The 22,756-nt window shown below is 42.0% G+C and overlaps 3 protein-coding genes and 1 long non-coding RNA gene across 8 annotated transcripts; 2 read left to right on the top strand and 2 right to left on the bottom strand.

Annotated features, from left to right (window-relative positions):
* Positions 1-14: 14 nt before the first annotated feature.
* LOC109530343 (formin-binding protein 4-like) lies at positions 15-3,804 on the top strand. The gene is made up of 6 exons (XM_019893970.1): positions 15-1,126; positions 1,231-1,523; positions 1,624-1,738; positions 1,810-2,003; positions 3,053-3,204; positions 3,333-3,804. The coding sequence occupies exons 1-6, from the start codon at positions 826-828 to the stop codon at positions 3,418-3,420; spliced, it is 1,143 nt and encodes a 380-aa protein (XP_019749529.1). The 5' UTR covers positions 15-825; the 3' UTR covers positions 3,421-3,804.
* Positions 2,146-3,046, bottom strand: LOC109530346 (uncharacterized). Its single transcript, XR_002170998.1, has 2 exons — positions 2,824-3,046; positions 2,146-2,549 (listed from the first exon to the last, which is right to left on the bottom strand). It is a non-coding gene; the product is annotated as an uncharacterized LOC109530346 (long non-coding RNA).
* A 1,667-nt stretch (positions 3,805-5,471) lies between the features above and the next one.
* On the top strand, positions 5,472-19,441 carry agbl2 (AGBL carboxypeptidase 2). 4 transcript variants are annotated; one of them, XM_019893961.1, is made up of 24 exons: positions 5,473-5,728; positions 5,923-5,969; positions 6,459-6,615; positions 7,299-7,428; positions 7,759-7,926; positions 8,039-8,146; positions 9,190-9,343; positions 9,408-9,657; positions 10,953-11,354; positions 11,552-11,694; positions 12,267-12,426; positions 12,514-12,640; positions 12,717-12,817; positions 12,903-13,006; positions 13,436-13,514; positions 13,654-13,755; positions 13,835-13,921; positions 15,946-16,038; positions 16,714-16,813; positions 17,111-17,419; positions 17,494-17,524; positions 17,595-17,794; positions 18,278-18,413; positions 19,047-19,441. In XM_019893961.1, the coding sequence occupies exons 4-24, from the start codon at positions 7,317-7,319 to the stop codon at positions 19,138-19,140; spliced, it is 3,060 nt and encodes a 1,019-aa protein (XP_019749520.1). In that variant the 5' UTR covers positions 5,473-5,728; positions 5,923-5,969; positions 6,459-6,615; positions 7,299-7,316; the 3' UTR covers positions 19,141-19,441. The 4 variants fall into 4 exon arrangements, with proteins under 4 accessions (XP_019749517.1, XP_019749518.1, XP_019749520.1 ...); XM_019893958.1 differs by lacking the exon at positions 6,459-6,615 and having other exon boundaries at positions 5,472-5,728; XM_019893960.1 differs by lacking the exon at positions 6,459-6,615 and having other exon boundaries at positions 17,114-17,419.
* Positions 19,202-22,318, bottom strand: tmem17 (transmembrane protein 17). Of its 2 annotated transcripts, XM_019893974.1 has the most exons (6): positions 22,122-22,318; positions 21,871-21,974; positions 20,200-20,313; positions 19,931-20,074; positions 19,697-19,808; positions 19,618-19,652 (listed from the first exon to the last, which is right to left on the bottom strand). In XM_019893974.1, exons 1-5 carry the CDS (start codon positions 22,228-22,230, stop codon positions 19,731-19,733), a joined length of 549 nt encoding a protein of 182 aa, XP_019749533.1. In that variant the 5' UTR covers positions 22,231-22,318; the 3' UTR covers positions 19,618-19,652; positions 19,697-19,730. The 2 variants fall into 2 exon arrangements, with proteins under 2 accessions (XP_019749532.1, XP_019749533.1); XM_019893973.1 differs by having other exon boundaries at positions 19,202-19,808.
* Positions 22,319-22,756: the final 438 nt, after the last annotated feature.

Here is a 22,756-nt window from a genome sequence, read left to right as displayed (position 1 = left end):
TGCTTACCTTTCACATCTCGACACCCCTTCGCCCCCCCGTCCCCCAAGCCCCCCCAAAAAGTGCAGTGTGACTACGCGCACCTCAGTCCTGTGGTTGCAGACTTTGTATCATGACATCATGACAAGCTTAACCAGTGCGTGCGGATTGCTGCACAAACCACAACCAGACTCTCCAGGTTTCAGTAACACAATGCAAGCATTGTGTCTTACTTGTACTCATAAGGGAGCATCCACTCAGGGCCAGCCTGCTGCTGCTGCAATTATTATTTCTGCCACAGAAAGAAATCCATGTCTTGATGAGAGACTGCAAAGCTCTGTTATGAGGGCGCTTTTTAAGACTCAATTTCAGTCAGTGGAGAATTCGGGTGGGGAGATAGCAGGGTTGGTTGCCTGGGAGAGCTTTGCACTTTTCAGGACTACAACCCCCAGAATGCAATGCAGAGTGAGGCCCCGGAAGCCACAAGTGTCACGCATCCAAATAAAGGTGAAGATGGAGCAATGACGGGAATCCAGCAGGTCAGACCAACTCTATTTCATGTCTTTCTGTTTATTATTTTTCATGACCAAGACAAATCATTGTGTGATTATATATGATGTATAGTAGTGATTTCTTGTTGTTCGATGATGGTGCCTCCTTCCTGGCATCTTCCTGTGTCGTGAGGGGAATGGTTGTCTTAAATGCAACGTTTAAGACAACCATGATGTTGGCTGCTCAATACAACGTTTGGGGCCCTGAGATGATTTGTTTTGCTTTAACTGTTTTTCAGAGAAAGGTGGGTTACCTATCCACATTCTTAGTCAATCTTGAATTGATTCCCCTTTAGGATGGTGAAAGCTACCATCCATAGCAAGCCCCACCATGTCTACTCTTCTTACCCTCTGTCCCAGGTCATCGCACCGGTCAGCTCGTTGCAAGGCCACTTGTTGAGACTGTTGCCTTCTATCTCTGTTGTCCCACTCTTTAGAGATCACAGGCGGTATTTTTATGTCAACGACCTGACGAATGCATCACAGTGGGAGTTCCCGACAGAAGAGGCCAAGGGGGATGACCTGAAAGGAAACCGGGCTAGCCCAACCTCCAGTCAAGGAGATGGCAAAACATCTGCGCCCAACGGTGGACCTTCAGGTCAGAACAAAGATGTGCCTGTTTTTTTTTTTTGAGGGTTCAAGTGAAATGTTCGAAAGTTTCCTCTTTGAATGTTGTCGCTCATTTTTTTTTCCGCCCCCCAGAACCGTGTATTTGTGCCTCTGCTGCACCACCACCAGTGCCTCAGTCCAGCACATCATCATTGTGGTCCCCATCTCAACCACCACTTCCTGACAGCCCACCTCCTCCACCTGACCTCCCCCCACTTCCACCTCTCCCCCCGGGCTCACCTCCCGTACCTCCCCCGCCCCCAGACAGTGATAGTGAGATCATGGAGGTGGAGATGGAGATGGATGATAATGACATAGAGCCACCGGCCCCTGGAACTGAAGATGATGGCAGCGGGTGGCCCACTTCAGGCATTGCTGGTGTTAAGGTGTGCTCGTGTTTACTTTGAATATGTATTTTGGTGGTAATTGTCCTGTTTAGTTTTCGATTTATCCAGATGTATACTTTGTTTCCTTGTTTTGGTGCAGGTTTTAGACTCTTCAGCCCCACTGGGTAAGGGTCAGAAACGGAAAGCTGGTCAGCTGAATAAAGCCATTATTGGAAGTAGTCCCATCCTGTACACACAGCATGTTGCTACAGCAGGTAAAATTCAGCATCTGATAGTCACATCACAAATACCATCAACAACATCACATTTGTTTGCCCCTGTGTAGCGCCTATCATGACCGCACCAGTCTACTGGGGTGTGCCAGCCGTGACTGCACCTCTCGTCCCATGTGAACCTCCTCTTCCACCTGTTCCTGCTTTACCCCCCCAACCACCGCTGCCACCTCCCCAGCCAGCCTGTGAATCCTCAGCACTTAAAGTGCCACCTGTGGAAAAGAGCAAGAAAACCAAGAAAGATAAGGTTTGTAATAAATTCAGATTATGTTTCAGGGTTTTTCCTCACTTATTTAGGCAACACATGGCAAAAGTTTTATGCATAACTTTAGAACCTCGATCATTTTTTTTCTGTCTCCCAAGAATGAGCAACAGGTAACTCTGAGCTTTTTTTTTTTTTGCACTCGTGTGGTCTATGACCGAAGCTAGGCAGCTGTCAAGTGATTTATTAGCACATTAGCACATGAGTCATTAGGTACTTTCTTGCTCTTACACCCGCAACCATCGCCCCAATAACACTTGTACCCCTTTCCCACTGCCGCAAAACCACAGGTAAACACGCTTTTTTTGGGCAGTGGGAAAGGCTCACTGGCCAGTGTCGATCCGTGTCGATCTGTGTCCACCAGCACGTCATTGGTGGCGGGTTGTGATTGCCTCCGCTTGCAGTTTGAAAGCCTAACACGGGACTTCCCGGTAATTACGTGATGACATCGGGCGGTACGTGATGCGTCATAACATCGCGCGCCATCGGCCTCGTATATAGCACGCCCCCACAACAAAACTAGGAGATCGCCTCTTAAGCTGTTGTCTCAGAGTAGCAAAGAGTTGATCCTCCTCTGCTTTTTGACCATTTTGAGGACGGTAAAAAGCTTGATAAAAGAAAGAACACTCGCTTCCATGTTGCTTTGTTTACCACCAAGAAATCTGTCACACTATCATCTATGCAATCACAGCGTGGTGACGTAACCAGACGCAAAGTGGTGGAAGGGAGGGGGGGCAGAATCGTCTTCTGTTGGTCAATGGGAAAGGGACAATATGACAATTGGTTGCGTGTTACTACGGATCACTACTACCCACTAATTTCAGTGGGAAAGGGGTATTGGAGTAGTCCTAAGCATCAGCTGCAGATGGTGCCATTCACCCATAACTTCACAACCTCTGCTAAATACTTGACATTTATGCAATAATATGTTTACAAACTCAGCATTTCGGTGTTGAGTGCAACCATGCGGGCTGGCTAATATACTACAATGCACTTCTCACATGACGTCACCTGTTGTCTTTGTATCATTGTAGAAGGGAAAGACCAAAATGCCATCCCTTGTGAAGAAGTGGCAAAGTATCCAGAAAGAGCTGGAGGAAGAGGAGAAGAGCAGCTCCAGTGATGAGGACAGAGAACAGCTCAACAAGAAGAATATAGAAGACTGGAAACAGCAGCAGCTCATGACGTACGTTAGAATGCATTTTGCACTTCTCTCCTTTTTATTATTGTTTTTCCCACCCCATTTAATAAATGTTATTTGTACCATTTTCCTCTTTTGTAATCCTCCAGTTTTCTTTTTTTTTAAACTTTCAGAGGAAAGGCTGCAAAGAATGCCAACTTCGAGGCACTTCCTGATAATTGGAGGGATCGACTGAAGAAAAGGAAGATGAACAGCACGTAACATGGGACCTGAACAACTTAAATAACGCCCCCCCAAAAAAAATGATATAATGTCATGTTATTGTTTCTTCCAAGCTTCATTTAGCTAAGTTGCTCAGTCGTTTATGAATATTTTTTGTATTCAAAATGAAGACTGAGATCAACCGCTGGGTTTGATTGTCCTTCCTCATTTTTTTAGGTACAAATGTAAATGTGCCACCTCTTCAGTTTGTAATGAACTTGGATAGAATGTATTCAGGTGGCCACAGCAATATATGTATGAGTGTCATCTGTTTTAATTAAACTTTTACACCAGTGTACATACCATGTATATTAGGACGAGCTGTGTTGGTGGTCTCTGAATGTGTAAAGTTTTTGTACATTTATTAAATTGTTTTTTCCAATGTGTGTCAAAGTTTGTACCTTTTTCCGCAACATGTGATAAAGTGACACATTAGATGCATTTGCTCAATCTAACAAGACAAAATACTAATGCAGTGCAAATTCTCTGTATTCAGTCTGTCCTAACTAAATGCTATTAAGTAATGCAGTTTAACTACTGCTTCCGCTGAAGAACACAGAAATTAATTTCTGAAAAAATGATATTGTGGCTCTTGTGGAGGTGATTTTCCTTTAACTCGGCCACCTTCAAAATGATGTGTTCATTTATAGAGATCTCGATTAAAATTGTGCGATTCCTTGAGTTTTGGTCTCTTAGCTGTAAATATTCTCAGATGAGATTACTGTGTGTTTATATGAAAGCACTTGGATTGTGTTCAGTTAAAGTCCAATCGTTTAAACAACTGATTGTAAAATCATAGTTGCAACCCTAATGTAAATCAGGAGTCACCAACATGGTCCCTGAGTGTACAACGTAGCCCCAATGACAATCCGTCGTATCTAATCTAAAATTTACTAACCAGATATAGGACATTTTTGGTTTCCTAGAAAACGGCCATTTTAGCTTGCGAAAATGAGTGCAGCGTGTCCTTTTAAGTTAAGTCAGCTTTTATTGTCAAATATGCTCTATGTGTAACATACAGCACAGATGTAATTACTTTCCTCTCAACTACAGTGCAAACATGTAGTGCATTGAACACACACAGCTAAAATTTACATAAAATTACATAAGGCATAAATATATACGTGTTCAATAAAATAAATAATGTATAATAATAAATAATACAAAAAATAAAGTGTCTCATAGAGCAGGGGTGTCAAACTCATTTCACATTGTGGGCCACATACGGACTCGGTAGATGTCAAGTGGGCCGAACCATTAACATTATACCATACTGTGCTATGAATCACCAAAATATCATCTCTTTCCTTTGTTTTGGTCTCAAGAAACATTGATTGGCGCTTTCATATCATTTGCTACGTTGGGTCTATCTCAGTGACAGACTGAGACTGCTGTTTTCTTCCCCAATCAAAACAATGTTGTCTTCTACTGCAGTGTTTTTCAACCCCTGTGCCGCGGCACACCAGTGTGCCGCAAGACATTGTCAGGTGTGCCGCGGGAAAATATTCAATTTGTATGCCTGTGCAGTCTATCGCCCAGAAATTAATCGTGTAGTACCCTCCCATACCGCTAGGGAGCAGCAACAGCTAGCCAATTGCCTTGTGTTTAGACGAGAGACAAGCAAATTTGTGATGCATGAATGCAGGACGACGGTGAAACAATAAATATGAAAGATGTGAAAATACTTTTTTCTTCGTGTTCATTTGATTCCAATTCAAGCTGTTATAATGTCATTCTTCAATGCTAAAAACGTTTATAGTAACAATATAACACATTAATTATTCAAATAAGCGTTTTTTTTTCCACCTTTTCAGCTAGAAGTGGGCCCTGGCTCAAAAAAGTTTGAAAAACACTGTTCTACTGTGATCAAAACAGTGTGCCCCCTAGCGGATAATCCACGAATTGCATTTTATTTAAAATATTCATTCTGTGTCTTTAATGCATTTTTTTTTTTACTTTTAAATGATCCCGCGGGCCGGATCGAACCTCCTTGGGGGCCGGTTCCGGCCCGCGGGTCGTATGTTTGACACCACTGTCGTAGAGTAAGATTAATTGAATCATTTACCCACCATTTAGACTACTACAGTCGCATGCACAAATGTTAATTTAACTTAAAACGAACTACTATTCTATGAATGGGACCCAAGCGCTTTTGTCGAATTTGTAGGTTCCCTAACAAAAAGAGGTGGCAGTGTCACAGAGCTTGTTTGGCCTATCGGTTGGTTGCTTGGTAACCTCTTGTTGCTCGATGATTGTTTGGGGGGGATTTCTCTTGAGCCGCTGGGACCGAAAAGCACCGTTAAGCGAGGTAAGTCGTCATGAGTCAAAAATGTGATTAAATACTAAATTGGCAGCCGCAACTAATGGGCAAAAAAGCACATTCATCTCTCTAAAATCTTTATTTTCGAATGGTAAAACCAATGAGTGATTATCGGCTGCTTCTTTTGGTCATATTTGTGTTACATATTCATTTATAATGATTCTATATATCTAAATTTACAGTCAGAACGTCGAAGATGCCTGAAAGGGATCCTACCGTCACTTTACGTGTGAGTTCGTTGGCCGTTTTTCTACAATCACCTGCCGCGGTTTTGGGTACACTTGCACACTGATTATAGTAGAGCTGGATGAACTATTCTGATTTTAAACTATATAATTGCGTGCAGTTCTGATAAACAGTGGAGGAGAGGAAATAATTCAATAATATGGTTATGATTGTGGTTGTAGTTGGCAGTGGTGTCGAGTTCTGCTCGTATGATGCAGGGGAAATGAACCTCTTCAATTCAAGCAGCACAGTGAATGACATCAGCCCAATCTGATTGGCCACTTCAGTAATTGCTTTGAAATATTTATATGTACAAAATATAAATAGTGTGACATCATTGCTGCATCATTCCCTCTGTCAGTCACAATGTATATTGTAAAAAAAACTACAGCTATTATTTTCTGTTCTTTAATTTTAAAAACACTGTTAATGTGACTGTTTTGTCAACAGTGTAAGTATTTTACATCTATTAATCTGAATGTTCTCCACTCAGAGACATAGGAACAGAAGAGAAAGAGGACAACAAAGATATGCTGTTACCAGGCTAAAAGCTGAAGAAAGAAATCACAACATATATTCATCCTCACTTACACAAATATGCCACCAAGGGGAAGTGAACATCATGGGGATGAGATCTGCCACAGAGTTTAGTAAGTGCAGCAGTGCCACAGTTGGCGCTTAACTGCTTTCTGTGAACACAACCTTAACATTATCTTGCATAAAAAGTCATTTTTAGACATGTCACTAGATATGCATTCTCACAATACCTGTGTGAGCATGCAATATCCATCCATCTGATGCGCTTATCCTCGCAAGGATCGCGGACGTACTGGAGCCTATCCCAGCTGTTTTCGGGCAGTAAGCACCCACAATCATTTGCGCTCACAATCACACCTACGGACAATTTAGAGTGTTCAATCAAGTTACCCTGCATGTTTTTGGAATGTGGGAGGAAACCGCAGTAACTGGAGAAAACTCGCACAGGCACGGGGAAAACATGCAAACCCCACACAGGAAGGACAGCACTGGAATCAAACCCTGCACCTCTACACTGTGAGGCAGATGTGCTAACCAGTTAAACACCGTGCTGCCCAGCGTGAAACATTTTCGTTGCAATTCTATGTATCTTCAATATTTTATATCTATAATGTTTTAGCCTTTTCTCATGAACTTAAATACTACAACAAAACCTCACTAATGTGATGCAGGCCTGCAGTATAGTTCTGCACCACCCGAAACTAATGCCACAATTATAAACATATCAAGTAAATGCCTCTCTAAGCAGTTTATAACACCTGGTACTCAAAAGCATTCTTTTCTTTTTGCCATTTAGGCAGTGAAAACATCAGTCATGGCCCGCCCTGTGATCAGAAATTGGTGGACCACCTACCAGTTAGACAAATCTGACACCAATGACTCCAACAAAGAGGACGAAAAGGAGGATGTAGCAGAGAAGAAGCAGTGTAAGCTGTGTTTCCTCTGTGTTTACTGTCCTTGATGTAGAGATTTATTTAGATGATTTTCAGAGTTCCCTTGATCGGTTTAAACATTTCTAAGGTGGCCCTCAAGCTCAATGCTAGAGCATTATTTATTAAATAAATGTGTTCCTTTGTTGCTGATGTATACAGTCCCGCTCAGCTTAATCTGCAGTCAAATGAGCAAACTTGTTTTGTGAAGCTAAGGTAATGGACAGCATGAATGGCAAATGCATATCCCCATGCTCTACTTAAACAAGAAAGGAACAAGAATCAGCGCTTGGGTGGGGGAAAAAAATGATTTCTGTGCTTCCTTAGTATCGATTAGTCAGACACTGCGAACCAGGCAGCTGCGTGTAGAGTTTGATGGTGGACGCCCAGTTTTCAGTCTTCGAGCACCACTGGACCTGGTTCAGTTCCCATCTATCTCCTGCCCACGTTGGCCAGTAGAGTGTGAGGTCATCAGTAACGCAATTCATCACATAGGTAATGCGACAATTCTCATTGTGACATTTATGATTTCATACCCCGAAAAGTCCGTCAGAAATCTGATGATCGCCACTTTAATATTCACATGCACTGCCTTTCTGTATCATAGAGTGGGAGCCTCCAAAACCTGAACCTTTCTACCATGCAAGTGGCCATGAGAAGACACCCTTTCCACCCGGGGAGGAGAGCAGACAAGTTGTCTATTGCATTGATGAGGGTAAATTTATAAGTCAACATTATTGTTCAGCAGGGGTCAGCAGCACGTGGTGCTCGTGGGCACCAGGTAGCCGCCAAGTGCTGCATGAATAGCCCACAAGTCTGTTCTAAAAGTTGTTTACTAGTGATGGGACATGAATGATTTTTCTCGGAATGTTTTAGAAATTGTCATTTGATAATATAAACACTGGCAGAGATTTACAGTATAAAAATAAAGTATTGCACATTGATATTTATCTGTTTCCTAATTGTTAAAAAAAAAACTAACATGATCAGTCACTTACATGAGTATTATGTACATCTTCATAAAGGACATAATGCTTTTAACAACATGTTTCGAGATATTAATCAATCATGTGAGGCTATTCTCATAATTTGTAAGTACAATGTATGGAGATAAATAAGCCCAATAAAATACTAAAAGCAGATCTCTGTATTTAATAAATCTCAACATCAAACATTGTTCAGATAATACCTCAGTCAAAATGACTAAAATATTTTAAAGCCAGGGTCTTTCGATGCACCTGCATTGTTGTTAATTGGGCAGATGTGCCCAATGAAGTGTCTGATGTGTGTCGATGTAGACCAGAAACATATTAAATGAATGTGGGGTTTCATTCTGTCATCTTGCTCATTACTAATTTGGACAAAAACAAGTTGTTTATCAGAATACTTTATTGATACCTGGCGGAAATGCTATAGAAATTCAATCAAATATAGTTATGACGCACAGTAAAAATAAGAGCTCAGTGAGGGAATAAAATACAACAAAAAAAATAGGGGCATACTGACATTAGACTCATTCAGTACCAGTCAATTCTAGACCAAGTCTGAAAAGACGTATAAAAACGTCTTTGGGAGTGAATGAGTTAAGCATGCATGAAAGATTAGATTGCTGTCATGGTTCTACACCTAACTGAAGTAAAACGAAGGTGGCAGCTGATCTGTCGGAGCCGCTTTAAATACCGACAATAAAAGATTAGTTTGATAAGAATATTTTTGAAAAACAGATTCTGATGTCTTTTGTTTCTCATTCTTTTGAAGCCGATAAATGTCCCTACTTCACATGCTCTCGTGTTGGAGGATCCCGTGTTTCTGTGAACAGCACCTCATCTTCTAATGACGTCAACCAGACAGACCTCTCACTTGAGTTTGAATCCCGATTTGAGAGTGGAAACCTTCAGAAAGCTGTGCAAGTGTGAGTCTCTGGTCATCATTTTTACTTTGTGGTTACCCGAATCAATGTGTCGTCTCTTGCTCAGGGGTCCCTATGATTATGAACTCACCCTGCGCACAGATTTGTACACCAGCAAGCATACGCAGTGGTTTTACTTCAGAGTCAGGAACATGAAGGCTGGGGTGAACTATCGCCTTACTATAGTCAACTTGATGAAGCGCCGCAGCCTCTACTCCCAGGGCATGAAGCCTTTGTTCTACTCCGAGAGAGCTGCTACGGAGAGTGCTGTTGGTTGGAAACGTATCGGCTCCAACATCACATACTACCGGAGTCAGGTACGTGGCTTGAGTTAAGTTCAGTAATGATCACATTTATGATCATCCTCACATGGTTACACTGGTTTTGAGCTACGGCAAAATGTGATATTTTACCTTTGGGAAAACTGATAGCAGAAGAGATGTTAAAACTAAATATACACAGTGTAATAGCAGATGTGTTGGAATCAAGATCTAGCTTGTATCCGACATGGTACATGAAGTGGAATGCAGTTTGGCATCCGAATAGAGTGGCAAACAAGTGGACGGTACACTACAGCAGTGATGGGCAACTAGCGGCCCACGCGCCATCAAATCAATCTTCTAACAGGCAGTTTGATGCTGATGACAAATAACGACAGACACATTCTATGTCAACTTATTTCTGTTGTCATCCAGAAACATGTTGTCATATCGCCCAGCTCTGCATGGTCCTAGTGTCCTCAGTAGCACTGATGAAAGTTTTTGGCGCTCTCCAGCGTTTAAGTTGCCCATTCCCACACTACAGTATCAACAAGGTTTTGAGCAGTGTCCCAAAGCTTAAAAGAATATGAGAAAGCGCGATATAAATAAGGATGCATTGCCCTTTTAATGTTCCAGTCAAAATTTTAAAACTACAGTGATCTCTCGCTACTTTGCGGTTCACTTATTGCGGTTTCAGTGCATCGCGGATTTTTCAAAAATATTCATTAAAAAAAAAAAAAAAGAAAAGCGAAAATGCTGCAAAAGGTCCACGAGAGACAGTGAAAGTCAGCAAAACAACAGCAAGTCACATAGAGCAACATATACAGTACTACATGTACTATATGTTTACTGTATTTTGCTATTTATACACTAACCTAACCTCATTTATACATCTTATACATGTATATACTGATTATATTAGTATATAGCATTAAATAATGTTTATTACGACAAACATTTACTTCTACATGCATGTATACCATTAAATTTGACCTAAATATTATATATACTCATACACATGTACATGTACCTACTTCGCAGATTTTCCTCTTTCACAGGGGGTTCTGTTCCCCATTAACCACAATAAGCGAGGGATCACTGAATACACACACACACACACACACACACACGCGCGCGCGCACGCACGCACGCACGCACGCACACACACACACACACACACACACCCACACACACACCCACACACACACACACACACACACTCACTCACACACTGGCTCACTCGCAACATTATTCAGGATATGTGGTCTATTATATAGATGTATGCATTGAAAGTTAGCTGGGCTCAACACTAATGGGATGTCTCATAGAGCGTCATGTCTGTCCCAATTCAGAATGCAAAGGATACCAATGAGCCAAGGACCCTGTACTCCCTCACCTGGACTCTCCAGTTTCCGTATGAATCCGACACCTGCTACCTTGCCCACTGCTATCCGTATACCTATTCACGCCTACAGCGCTATCTCAGGCACATTTCATCCAACCCAGCAGTGGTGTCATACTGCAAAGTACGCGTCCTGTGTCACAGTCTAGCTGGAAACGCGGTCTACGTGCTAACAGTAACATCGCGGGCTGGCGAAAATGAAGAAGAGGGCAAAGCCAAGAAAGCTGTGGTGGTCACGGCCAGAGTACACCCAGGAGAAACCAATGCATCCTGGTTGATGGAGGGATTCCTGGACTTCCTGCTGGGGAACTCAGATGATGCACAACTTCTGCGGGACACTTTTGTTTTTAAGGTGGGAAAGTTCAAAAGCTAACATGTGGTTGTAAATGTTTCGAAAAATCGGTGACATGAACCACTAGATTGAGCAGTTGGTGCTCTTAATCTTATTTGCTGTTGTATTTTTTATGACTTCACCAGGAGTCCGACAGTTTATATCAGTGCTTCTTGCCATGCCTTTGAAAAGATTTTTTCCTCCATCGTATGCTTCAGGTGGTGCCAATGCTGAACCCAGACGGTGTGGTGGTTGGCAATTACCGCTGCTCTCTGGCAGGCAGGGACCTCAACAGGAATTACAAGACAACGCTCAGGGATTCCTTTCCATGTGTGTGGCACACCCGCAACATGGTTGAAAAGTGAGCGTTTTTTTTTTTATTGGGTGTCTTTTAGTATTTTTATTTTCTATGGTCACTCTCACTCGCCTGACTTCCGTGCAGGCAGCGTGGATTTAGACCCCACTCAGCATTAGTGTACATGTGCAAGTGTGAATGGTTGTCTGTTTTATGTGCCCTGTGCTTACCTGGCTGGCAAATAGTACCGGTTGTAATCAGACTTGTGCCCCAAGTCACCTGAGAGAGGTTCCAGCTCCGTTAATATTGGTTACAATTTATGCAACTGATTTCAGAGACAGTGTAAACAATAGAGCACGTTGTTTTTGTCTGTAATCAACCCAGTTGCAATGTGTTAGTCTGCATTGATAGTGGGACTCTCAGTCAGGTGGGGATTTTCTCAAAACATAAAATGGCTCTCATGGCAGAAGAAGGATACATTTGTTGATCTACTGTTGTCTATTGTGTTGTAATATAACTCTTCGCTCCATAAACTCGGTCTAATTCACGAATTGCATGCTATCTTTCTCTATTTTACTTTGAGTGAAAAGCCATCAAGAAAAAACTCAGAGGTTAACGTTAATGTTTTTATTCCTCAGACTGTTGAAGCAGACAGATGTAGTTCTCTACTGTGACTTCCATGGCCACAACCGTAAAAACAACGTCTTCATGTACGGTTGTAACAACCAAGATGATGATTTTCCAAAGCTTCAGGAGAGAGTTTTCCCTCTAATGTTGAGCAAGAATATCAGAAACAAGGTATTATTTGTCACAAAAATGCTATTCCTTTGGTCTGTACATGCTCATAATTCCAACCACACATCCCTGCACCTTCCTTTCCCACAGTTCTCCTTCAAGAGCTGTAAATTCCAGGTGCAGAAAAGCAAAGAGGGAACCGGGCGAGTCGCCATGTGGAGACTTGGTATCAAAAACAGTTACACCATGGAGGCTACTTTTGGAGGTTCCACACTGGGTTGGTGTACACCTTCTGAATGTGTTGCTTTATGTGTGTGCTTTTATGATGTGTTTCAAGTATGACTATTCATCAGGTGATCGGAAGGGAACACATTTCACCATTCAAGACCTTAAGTCCCTGGGCTTTTACTTTTGTGACACCTTACTTGACTATTTTGACCCAGATCCGGCGAAGGTAAGAAAACGGTGAACATCTTATCAAGAGTAAATTGACCCGGAACACATGCATCTGATTTAATGGTTTAAATATGCCGTTCCAGGTGACCTATTGTCTAAAAGAACTGACAACTGTGTTGAGCGATGAAGTCCGAGAACTGGGCAAAGAATTGGACACCAACTTTTCTGTCTTTGATTTGGAATCTGGGTAATACAATATTATATTGCGTTGCCATCGATCAATATGCAAAGCATATGTAACATAAATGAATACACTGCAGAAAATCTTGAATTTCTCAAGAATTTCTTTGCATACTAAATAAAATAAGATACGCCCACAAATGTGGGTCATTAAGTGCAAATGTGCACACGCAAAAATGTTTTAATTTTTAGTTGCAAAAATGATCCATCCATCAAAAAGTCAAGCAAAGCTAAATGTTACACTTTATCGTATATATTTATGTGAGTACATTATATCCATATACCGGTATGTTGAATATTCCGAGTCACGTCGAGTAGATTAGGGGAACCTGATGGATGGTAATCATTCCGAACAATAATTGGAGACTGCATACTGTGACTGTCATATGTGAGTAAATAAATCTTGAAAGTGACGGTTTCTTTTCTGCTTTTGCAGCACCAGTGGTTCTGATAGTTCTGATTCTGATGGGCTTCCATTGCATTTGCTCACACAGCCGCAAACTGTACATGCAGAGGTACATATGATGACGATCTTCTCCCATTGAGAAATGTTTCTACAAAAGCACTTTTTTGTCAGATTCTAATCAGATTTAGATGAAGTATAAAAAAAAATATATATATGGTGTGTTTATCTACTGCTCATCTCCTCCAAAGCAATCTCCAGTGAAGAATAAGAAGAAAATGACACGCAAAGAAAGAGACAGGCTGAAAAGTAGGATGCAACCTGAAATTCTGCAAAGCATCACTCACCATATTGTAAGACCACACTACATTTGTTTATCTTTTGTGCAATAATTGGTAAATGTCAAACATTTGGATGCTTGGACCTTTGCAGGAGCCTGATTTTCCGCATGACATTGACAATGAACAGAAAGACAGCATCCAAGACAGGCCACTTAGAAGACACAGGAGAAAATGGCAGGTATGACATTTGGAATATGTTGTGGAGAGAGTGGAGAGACATTCGTGTACCTTTACGGGAGGGGAGGGAGTTGACATGTTTCTGGGATCAAAGGGAGACAGACTTGAGAGCGTTGAAAGAGAGTAGCTTGCAGCTTCCTGTGTATCAATCAGTTTTGAGTGGAGAGTAAAAGAGACATGACTAGCCTTCGTCTCCCTGTCTCATCATTTACTGCATCTCCACAATTGCTGGAAGTAATGCGATCAATAATGACAGATGTCATCTACGCCCCAGCAGTCAAGTTGCCCGACTGACTTTTGGCAACACGACCTCTCGCTGTGGTTTCAGCACAGCGAGGCTCAGTTTCAGCTGAGAAGAGTAACACAGGATGTTAGGAAATACTGATATGTGGTGGCAGCGTTTGTGGCCTCAATAGCCAGAGCAACGGCTCTGCTGGAGCCTCCACCAGATGTTGACAAGGATGATGCATTCAAGGGGTTCCTTTTGAGGGTCTTTGATCTGTCTAAATCAGAGAAGGCAGACTGACTGCCGTCCCTCAACGGCCTCAACGACTGTAAACCACCTGAAATGATGCGGGCTTTACTGGCCTCGCTTGCTCTGTAATCCTTTTACACCTATAGGACACAATAGACATCGCAGACGCAGTGACGGCCTGCTGCTAATGTGACAACGGGTTGTGTTCCTACAAAGCCACTTTTGACGCCAAGACCAAGCAGTGTTGCAAACCCTGCGGTTTCCTGGGGTCAGGGAAATGCCAGGTCCAGTGCTCATTAGCAGCTATGGATGCTGGCCAGGGCTGCAAGCTGTTGTTACCGACTCCATATCCGGCTGACGTCATCTGATAAAATCCCATGCTCAGCACAGCCAGCAGACACCATGACGTGTAGACACGGTCCCCGGATGGACCCCGCTAATACCATGCCCATACGTACCTATGGGACCGAGTAGATGGAAGTGTTTTTGTGGACACCACATCAGCTGGGCCTTTGTGTCTACGCCACTGTTTGATGCAGACTATCTGTGCCTTTGATTTGCTTGTGGATGTTATGAACTGCTGCCTTATTGATGCTACATACCAATGCTTGGAGAGGTTGGTGCGCTCTACCTGTCAAACACGCTTACTACCAGTGATCCGTATCATCGCCTGCTTGCCAAATTTCCTGACCTCATCAAGCCCACATTCCCGACAGCCGAGGCTAAGCACAGTGTAGAGCACCACATCACGACTTGCAGGCCGCCTCTCATCGCCTTGACTCAGCTAAGGTTATGGTCGGCAAGGAGGAGTTCACCACCACGGAACCCCTGGTCATCGTCTGCTGCTCAAACAGCCCACGAGCCTCCCCCTTGCACATGACCAAGGTTGGCGATTTCCGTCACCTCAGCAATAGCACGACCCACGGCTGACATCCCATGCCACACATACAGGACTTCTCCACAGACCTGGCAGGGGCCACCATCTTTTTCAAGGTGGAACTGGTTTACAGGTACCATGTTGTCTTGAAAAGCACACCCACATGCTTTGTACCAGTATGCAACAGATAGCGATCACAGCCTTCGGCCTTTCGGATTCCTGTGGATCCCTTTTGGCCTCAAGAGGGCAGCACTGATGTTTTGACGCCTTATGGACTTGGTGCTGCTCTCTTTGTCAACTTGGACTTACATCTTGGTGGCCATGGCAGATGTGGAGAGCCACCTGAAAAACCTCCAGTTTAAGCATCTTGTATGATGACCCATAAGAGAGAGATATTCACCAGGAACCCGTAACTTTCAGGGAGGGGAGGGAGTTGACATGAATCTGGGTTCAAATGGATGAGTGACATAAAAGGGTTGAAAGAGAGGACTGTACCTTGATGCTTGCGGTGTCAACAGTCAAGTTTTGTGTGAAAGTAAAAGAGACACGACTTTCCTTCTCCTTGTCAGTTAGCGCATCTCCACAATATGATATAAAGTATGATATAAGGTATTGAATGGAAATCCCATTGCTTTTCTTGTTATTGAATCATACCAACCTTTTGCTTGTCAAGGTTAAAGACCGGAAAAGTGTGATTCCTGCAGCAAATACTGGTTATCTGGGGATCAGTCATGTGACTCTTTGGCAAGGCTTTGAACCTCTCAAGGTAATGTAGTTCATCACTAGTGTCTAATACAATTTACCAACATCTTAACGGTAAATCAATTCGCTTTAGATTTAGATTCTATGTCTCAACTTCAGTTCTGACTCATCTTAAATAAAACCATAGCTATACACGGCCCCGTACCCCCTTTATTTCACCTTGCTGAAGATGCTTCCTATTCAAGGCAGTTAATGTACAGCTCTGCAAAGTCCACCTTTAACCAGATTAACAATAATAATGTATAGATCCCACCCTGTACCTGTCCTACTATTTACTTTTTAGCCATGTCTCTTAAAGGTAACGCAAATAACTCACACGTAGGTTTGCACAGAATTTTGTTTAATACTAAGTTATGGTTGATATTTTGACTATATAGAAGAAAAAAAACAGTACATACCTTTGTGACTGAGCTGGCCACTCACTTTACTTGCATCTCAAATTGTGAGTGAGAGCTGAGAAGCTGCGTGGATGTTTTGGCCTTGGCGTTCTCTGACACTTGTGAGTTGCACACACAGAGCAAAAAAATCGACGAAGCGAGGACTTGAAACTTTAAAAACCCATCGGTTGCGCTCATAAGTCAAGCTACCACTGTACTAGCATCTGATAAGTGTAAACATTGGGTTATTTTGAATGTATTTTTCGATGAAAGTTGAATCGAAGTCCACTGTGCTGTTCTAGGCTAATTGCCGAGAAGAAAGGAGAGCAGAAGCAGAGGCACGTCGCAAGAAAAGAGCATCTTCAAACATCAACCCTTTTGCAGCCATTTCACCTCAAATAGGTGCGTTTTGAACATAGCTTGTATGTAATGAGCGCTAATTGGGCACCACCTTTGCAGTGCATAGACTCAGAAATAGACAAAAGGAATGTTCGCCATAAATATGCATTGGAATGTCCATCCATCCACGCATTTTCTAATCCGTTAATCGTCACGAGGGTCGCGGGCATGCTGGAGTCTATCCCAGCCGTCTTCGGGCATTAGGCGGGATACATCCTGAACTGGTTCCCAGCCAATCGCAGGTATTGGAATGTATTATGTCATAATTGTGTGTTTGTGTGTCTTGACATTTGCTTAAAGCAGACCAACAAAGAGACCTAGCACAGTGGAGATACTCATCAAAGCTGCTGCACTTGAGTGCTCTCCTTCGACGTCCTCCAAGGTTCTTGTACCCGGTCCAGCAACAACTGCAGCAGATTCGTCATCATCATCAGTATCATCATCTACAGCAACATAACTTTCAGCAGCAGCAACAGCATTATCATCATCAACATCATAGTTATCATCACCATCATCATCATCATCAGGAGCAGCACCGTCACCACCATCATCAGCAGCAGCAACCGCAGCAGCATCCTCATCGTCTTCAGCAGCAGCAATGCGTGTCTCGTGAGTGGTGCATCCTTCATGGTTTGTTTTGCACACGCAGAAGTTCCACATTTTTAAACTTGTCACTCTTTTAGGTCTGTTACCCGTCAATGCAACATCTGACAGGTAAAACTTGGACCGTCAATTACTGTGACAGTCAGTTCAGTCAGTGTCACAAATGCCTTTTTCTTTTCAGGCTCCGTCGTCCCATGTTTGACATTGTTCCCACAAGGCACCTGCCGTCAAGCACCAGTGATGATAACGATCATTTCAGAGACCGAAATTCTTCAATGACGCCAAACCGTTACTATGTCCACCAGGATCTGTCCTCTGTACTTGCAGACATACCCAACACCAAATGGCAAGATGAGAGAGAGAAAGGGGCCTTTGCAGAAGGTTGGTCTTTAATATCAACATAGTTCATTTGTACTCACTGTTCCCAAAATTGACTTGGATTGGATTTAGAATTTTATTAGGTAATATTTGGTACATTTTAACGGGATCCAATACAAGTGATGTTCCAAAACCAATGCCTTTACAAGGGTGATCATGTTTAGTTTTGATTGACTGTCACAGGAGTATTAGTTTAGAAATATGATTGTAATTTTTGCCCTGCGTTTGGCTAGCAACCAATTCAGCGTGTGCCCCGCCTGTTGCCCAATGTCTGCAGGGATAGGCTCCAAAATGCCTGAGTCCATTGTGACGATAAGCAGTTCGGATAAGTGACAGGTGCATTGTAATTGTGGTTGAAGTTTGTAGCGGTGCAAACCAAGGATTATATAAGTGGAACCACTATGTGTAATTAATACAAATATACTGCTAAATATTGTGGTTCCACCTGGTACAAGTTAGATCATTCTTTTCTTGTATTTTGTTTAGTTGGATTGCTGAAACATCTACCGTTTCGAGAGATTAACCGTCGAAATCTCATCTCAGAAATCTGTCAGAGGAAGCCTATTTCCCACCCTCGTTTTTTAGTGCCTGTACTAAGGTATCCAGACCTGCAAGGACATAGGTAAAACGTTCTTTTAATCATTGTGAATTGCTGTATTAGCTTCCTGTCGTTCTTGGTGTCATCTTTTTTTTTTTTATTCTCAATTATTGACCAAGCTTCTCTTTTTCATTGTATTTTGCTTGGCCAAAAGACACTTGATGAAATGGCAATCACTGACCAGAAATCACGGCCCATTACACGTACCATTCTTTGAAATCGAATAAACTAAGATGACATCTACTATACATCTCATCGGAGCGCGGAATCTGCCTGCCTGTGCCTCAACGAAATCCACCAAAATTGCATGACACCACATAGGCCACAACTTAGACCTGCTTTTACCTGGTCTAAGTCTACCAAACTGTCCGGCGCGCAGGGGCCGTGAAATACATAACTCCCTCGGTCTGCCAGAATGCCTATTATGGCACAGCACAGTATGTCTTGAATTGATTTAGATGCTCACTGAGCTGAAGTTTTACAAGATATGCTGACATTTTACACAGTCTCATGCGAGGGTGATGGTTTGTGTGAGAACGGAGGCAAGTGTTTCTTTTTATTGGTTGTTCGTGTATCTGCTTTTGGATGTTGTAATGCCACTGTGTTACAAGTTTGCATGGTTAAGAAAACATTTGCATCTTTTTTCATTTTCCCCAGACTCAGCAATTCAACTTTAGAAGACAAAAGACCAAAGATTGTTTTACCACCTGTCGGGAAGCCGTCCACCTCCACAGACTGGCACCATAGGTGAGTGTCGTGTCTGAGGATATCAGGCCCCTAACTCAGGAAGACTAGGTCACTAAAGGCACTGCTCCAGAGAGGCCAGTTGCCACAAGACCATCCCGACCTGCGGCACTTTATACTACGATGTTGGGATTACAGACATTCTGGCCAGTCAATGGAACATCTTTGAATGAACATGAAGGAACATTTGAAAGCTTCTAGTTAACAGGATTGCACCGGTGCTGATGTCATTCATTTTATATGCTGTGTTGTAACCTATACCAACATAACTTGACAATTTGACTTAAATGTCTACAACTGGCGTTATACAAAAATTTTTGTGTAATATTGAGATAATACAGGCGAAGATAACATTCACTGATCACGACATCAAACAGTATACAAATAATACAGAAATTGCATATTTTTTATTTACAAACCATATTACAAAATTGTGTAATATCCTGACAAAATACAAAAAATAAATATGCTTTCTCTTGATAAATCCATTATTTACATTTTACAAAATCAAGACGTGACATCGTGTTGACAGAGTCTTGGAGAAGTTTGAGGTGTTTTGATATGTTCTGATGTGTGTGAAGTGGTTGAAAAAATGTTTCAATCAAACTGGCGAAGATGGAATTGACTTTCTGTGTGTCTGACCAAGTCCCGGAGAGCCACAAAACCCGCAACAGCCTAGAAGATGCAAGACAGAAAAGTAGTTTACTCATGTAACTTGAATGCAAATCACGCATTTACAAAAACGGAGCTGACCCAAGTACTGTACTGGTGTCCCACGATTAAATGAAGCAGCATACCTGCGTGAGGATGAAAAGTGCCAAAACGATGTGAATGGCTCTCTCCAGGGGCTGTACAAGAATGGCTTCATTGCAAAGCTGAAATAGGATTTGTGGCAACTGCAGCAAAATGCTCAGCAGCCAAAATCCAGCCAACTCTGCCACCTTCCGCAAACAGAAAAGAGTATCAAATCTGTTTTAGGTACCTTTTTCTCATTGAAGTAAATGTCCATTTTTCTGATTGTATTGGACAGATCCACAAAATGCAAATTTTTTTTTGGGTGTGCTACCTTTTCGCGCAGATTCCCCACATAGCCAAGATAAAGTCTGATGGCCTCAATTACAGTCATCAGGATGAGGATGGTCATAAGGATGAACTTATAGTAGTCAGGCAAAGCAGAATACTAGTGGGGGAAAAAAGAAATCGTGGTTAACAAACAATAGATAGTTACAGAATTTTTTTCAATGCAGTTCTTTTACTTTTAGATACTTCATCCAAATCAAGCACAGTATTGTGCTGCGTCAGACTCAAAGACTTAATTTTTCAAATGCATGAGGTGGAACTCACAGCAGGATGCCTACACTACAAACAACATCCCCAATAATATCCAGCCGGGGCCCATGTAGACAAACAACTTCACACTGACATCCATGGACAATTTTGTGTCCATGAATCTAGGAGAAGGTGGGAATACCCGAAGAATCTCTTGTGTCATTCTCCCTTGTAAATCAATCTTTGGTGGACAATGTAAACTGAACGAATGTGAGGGCGGAAAAATGCTGATGTCTCTGTGAGGATTCGTGAAGGTAAAGAGTGGGGAATAAACTCTGATTGGTTATTAAAAACAAAACAAAACAAAAAAACAGGCGAATTCAACAGTGTGTGTGTGTGTGTGTGTGTGTGTGTGTGTGTGTGTGTGTGTGTGTGTGTGTGTGTGTGTGTGTGCGCGCGCGCGCGCCGTGAGGGGTGTATGTATGTGTATGAGGTTCTGATGTTTTGTAGTATAAGGCTTCATTTTTTTGTTTGTTTGTTTGTTTTTACTGTGGAGTAAACTGTTTACTATTTAACTATCATCAGTGTTCCTGATATTGGAGTATGATAAGTTTTGTGTAGAAAATGTATGAGTTATCTTTATCTGAGTGTACCCTTTCTTCCTGGTCTGCACCACTTCCTGTCTTATTGATCAAACTGTTCATACTCTGTTGATCAAAATATTCAAAAGGGGCAATGAAAAGTAAATTGATATTGGACTTATTTTCTTTCAACAGTGCAAATGTTTGCTTTTTGTCCTTCAACACAGGCTATAACTCCTACTATAGATATCTGCTGTGACAACAAATTCCACTACTAACAATAACACTACTTCTAATAAGCAGCAACAGAACACCTGCACATTAAATAAGATTTGGCGGTCCAATGAAAAAACGAAAACGTCTCAAGACAGTTTGGCCTGCGACTTGACAACTTTGACACAATTTGGACCTCAGTGAGAACTAATTGAGGAACCCTGCTCTACACCATGAGTGACCAGCAATACTTGTTTTGGATTACTGAACGGATATACAGCCTCCCTTTGGCATTCAATGTCAAATGCCCCACACCCTCCCACCAAGCACATATCTAAGATTATTTTTGTACCCTTATGTTTAGAATAATGTTTAAAACATGTGTTGTAAAAGTTCAATGTGTTCACCGCAACACTATGGACTGACCTAAAGTTCATTAACAACTAATTGCCACTGCCCACATGAACACAGACAAATTACACCTTCACGAACAGTGCAGAAATGTAAAATAACTTATATGTTGAGACATTCTCACTGCACCCGCCGACTTCTTAATTTGGTATTTCTTGAATCTTTTTAGACTCAGTGCACTCCAAAAGAGATGATTAACGGATAACTGCGCTTTTATTCGCAGACATTATGTTAACGTAAGACGTCCACATGTTCTTTCGTACTTTGAGGTGCAGCATGACAATCGCACTGATCCACCACAGGGGGAAGAACCAGATGTTAAAGAACAGAGACATCTGGAGAGGCAAACTGGCCAGAACGCGCCTGTCTGGGGAAAAAATAAACACAGAGGTGAGTCGTATAGTTGATGGCTATAAGTAAAGCTATATGGAACGACAGGTTTGCTCCAAAGAAACAACATTCCAATCGTTAGTCATGTTAGCTCGCTGCTATGCTAGCTGCATTTTGAAGTTACCGTGTGTTGACGACGTGTGGCGCTCTTTAGTGGGAGACTGACTCTGGTCCACAAAGACATTACGAGAAAAATCTTCCAAACGTCTTCGAATAGTGTCTGGTAGGTCCATTGTTTCAAGAGCGATGGTTAACGGAAACAAACAAATAGAAAAATGAGCCTTCCTCTTCCTGTTCGCAGGCGACGCAGGCGGCTCTCGTCCCCATGGCAACGTGGTGCTTGGTTGCTTCGAAACAAAACTGATACATGATACTGTACATTGACACAGTTGAGTTGATTTTTTTTTTTTTTATGTGAAAGATCATCAAACACATTCACTGGATCAGCATAATCATATCATATACACCTGATTGGGGTTGGAAAAGCTGATGATCAAGGGCCACTTTCGATTTTTGAAGTGGACAGTCGGCAGGTAATTTGTCGATGAGTTAAAAAAAAATTAATACATTTACCAATAAAATAATCTATTCTTACTTAGTAAGGTAATGAATCATTATGTTTCTGTTAATTATTAATTCATATAAATTAATTACTAAAAAATATAATTGTAAAATATGTCAAGCTTTATTTTAATAATCATAATCAGTTTTCATTTGACAGTATATCGTTTATATTAATCAACCAGCGGCACGGTGGTC

The sequence above is a fragment of the Hippocampus comes genome, unplaced genomic scaffold, assembly GCF_001891065.2.
Source record: "Hippocampus comes isolate QL1 unplaced genomic scaffold, H_comes_QL1_v1.1 scaffold104, whole genome shotgun sequence".
In the NCBI taxonomy this organism is placed as follows: Eukaryota; Metazoa; Chordata; class Actinopteri; order Syngnathiformes; family Syngnathidae; genus Hippocampus; species Hippocampus comes.
The sequence above is the reverse complement of the archived record's forward strand: the minus strand, read 5'-3'. Positions and strand labels throughout refer to the sequence as shown.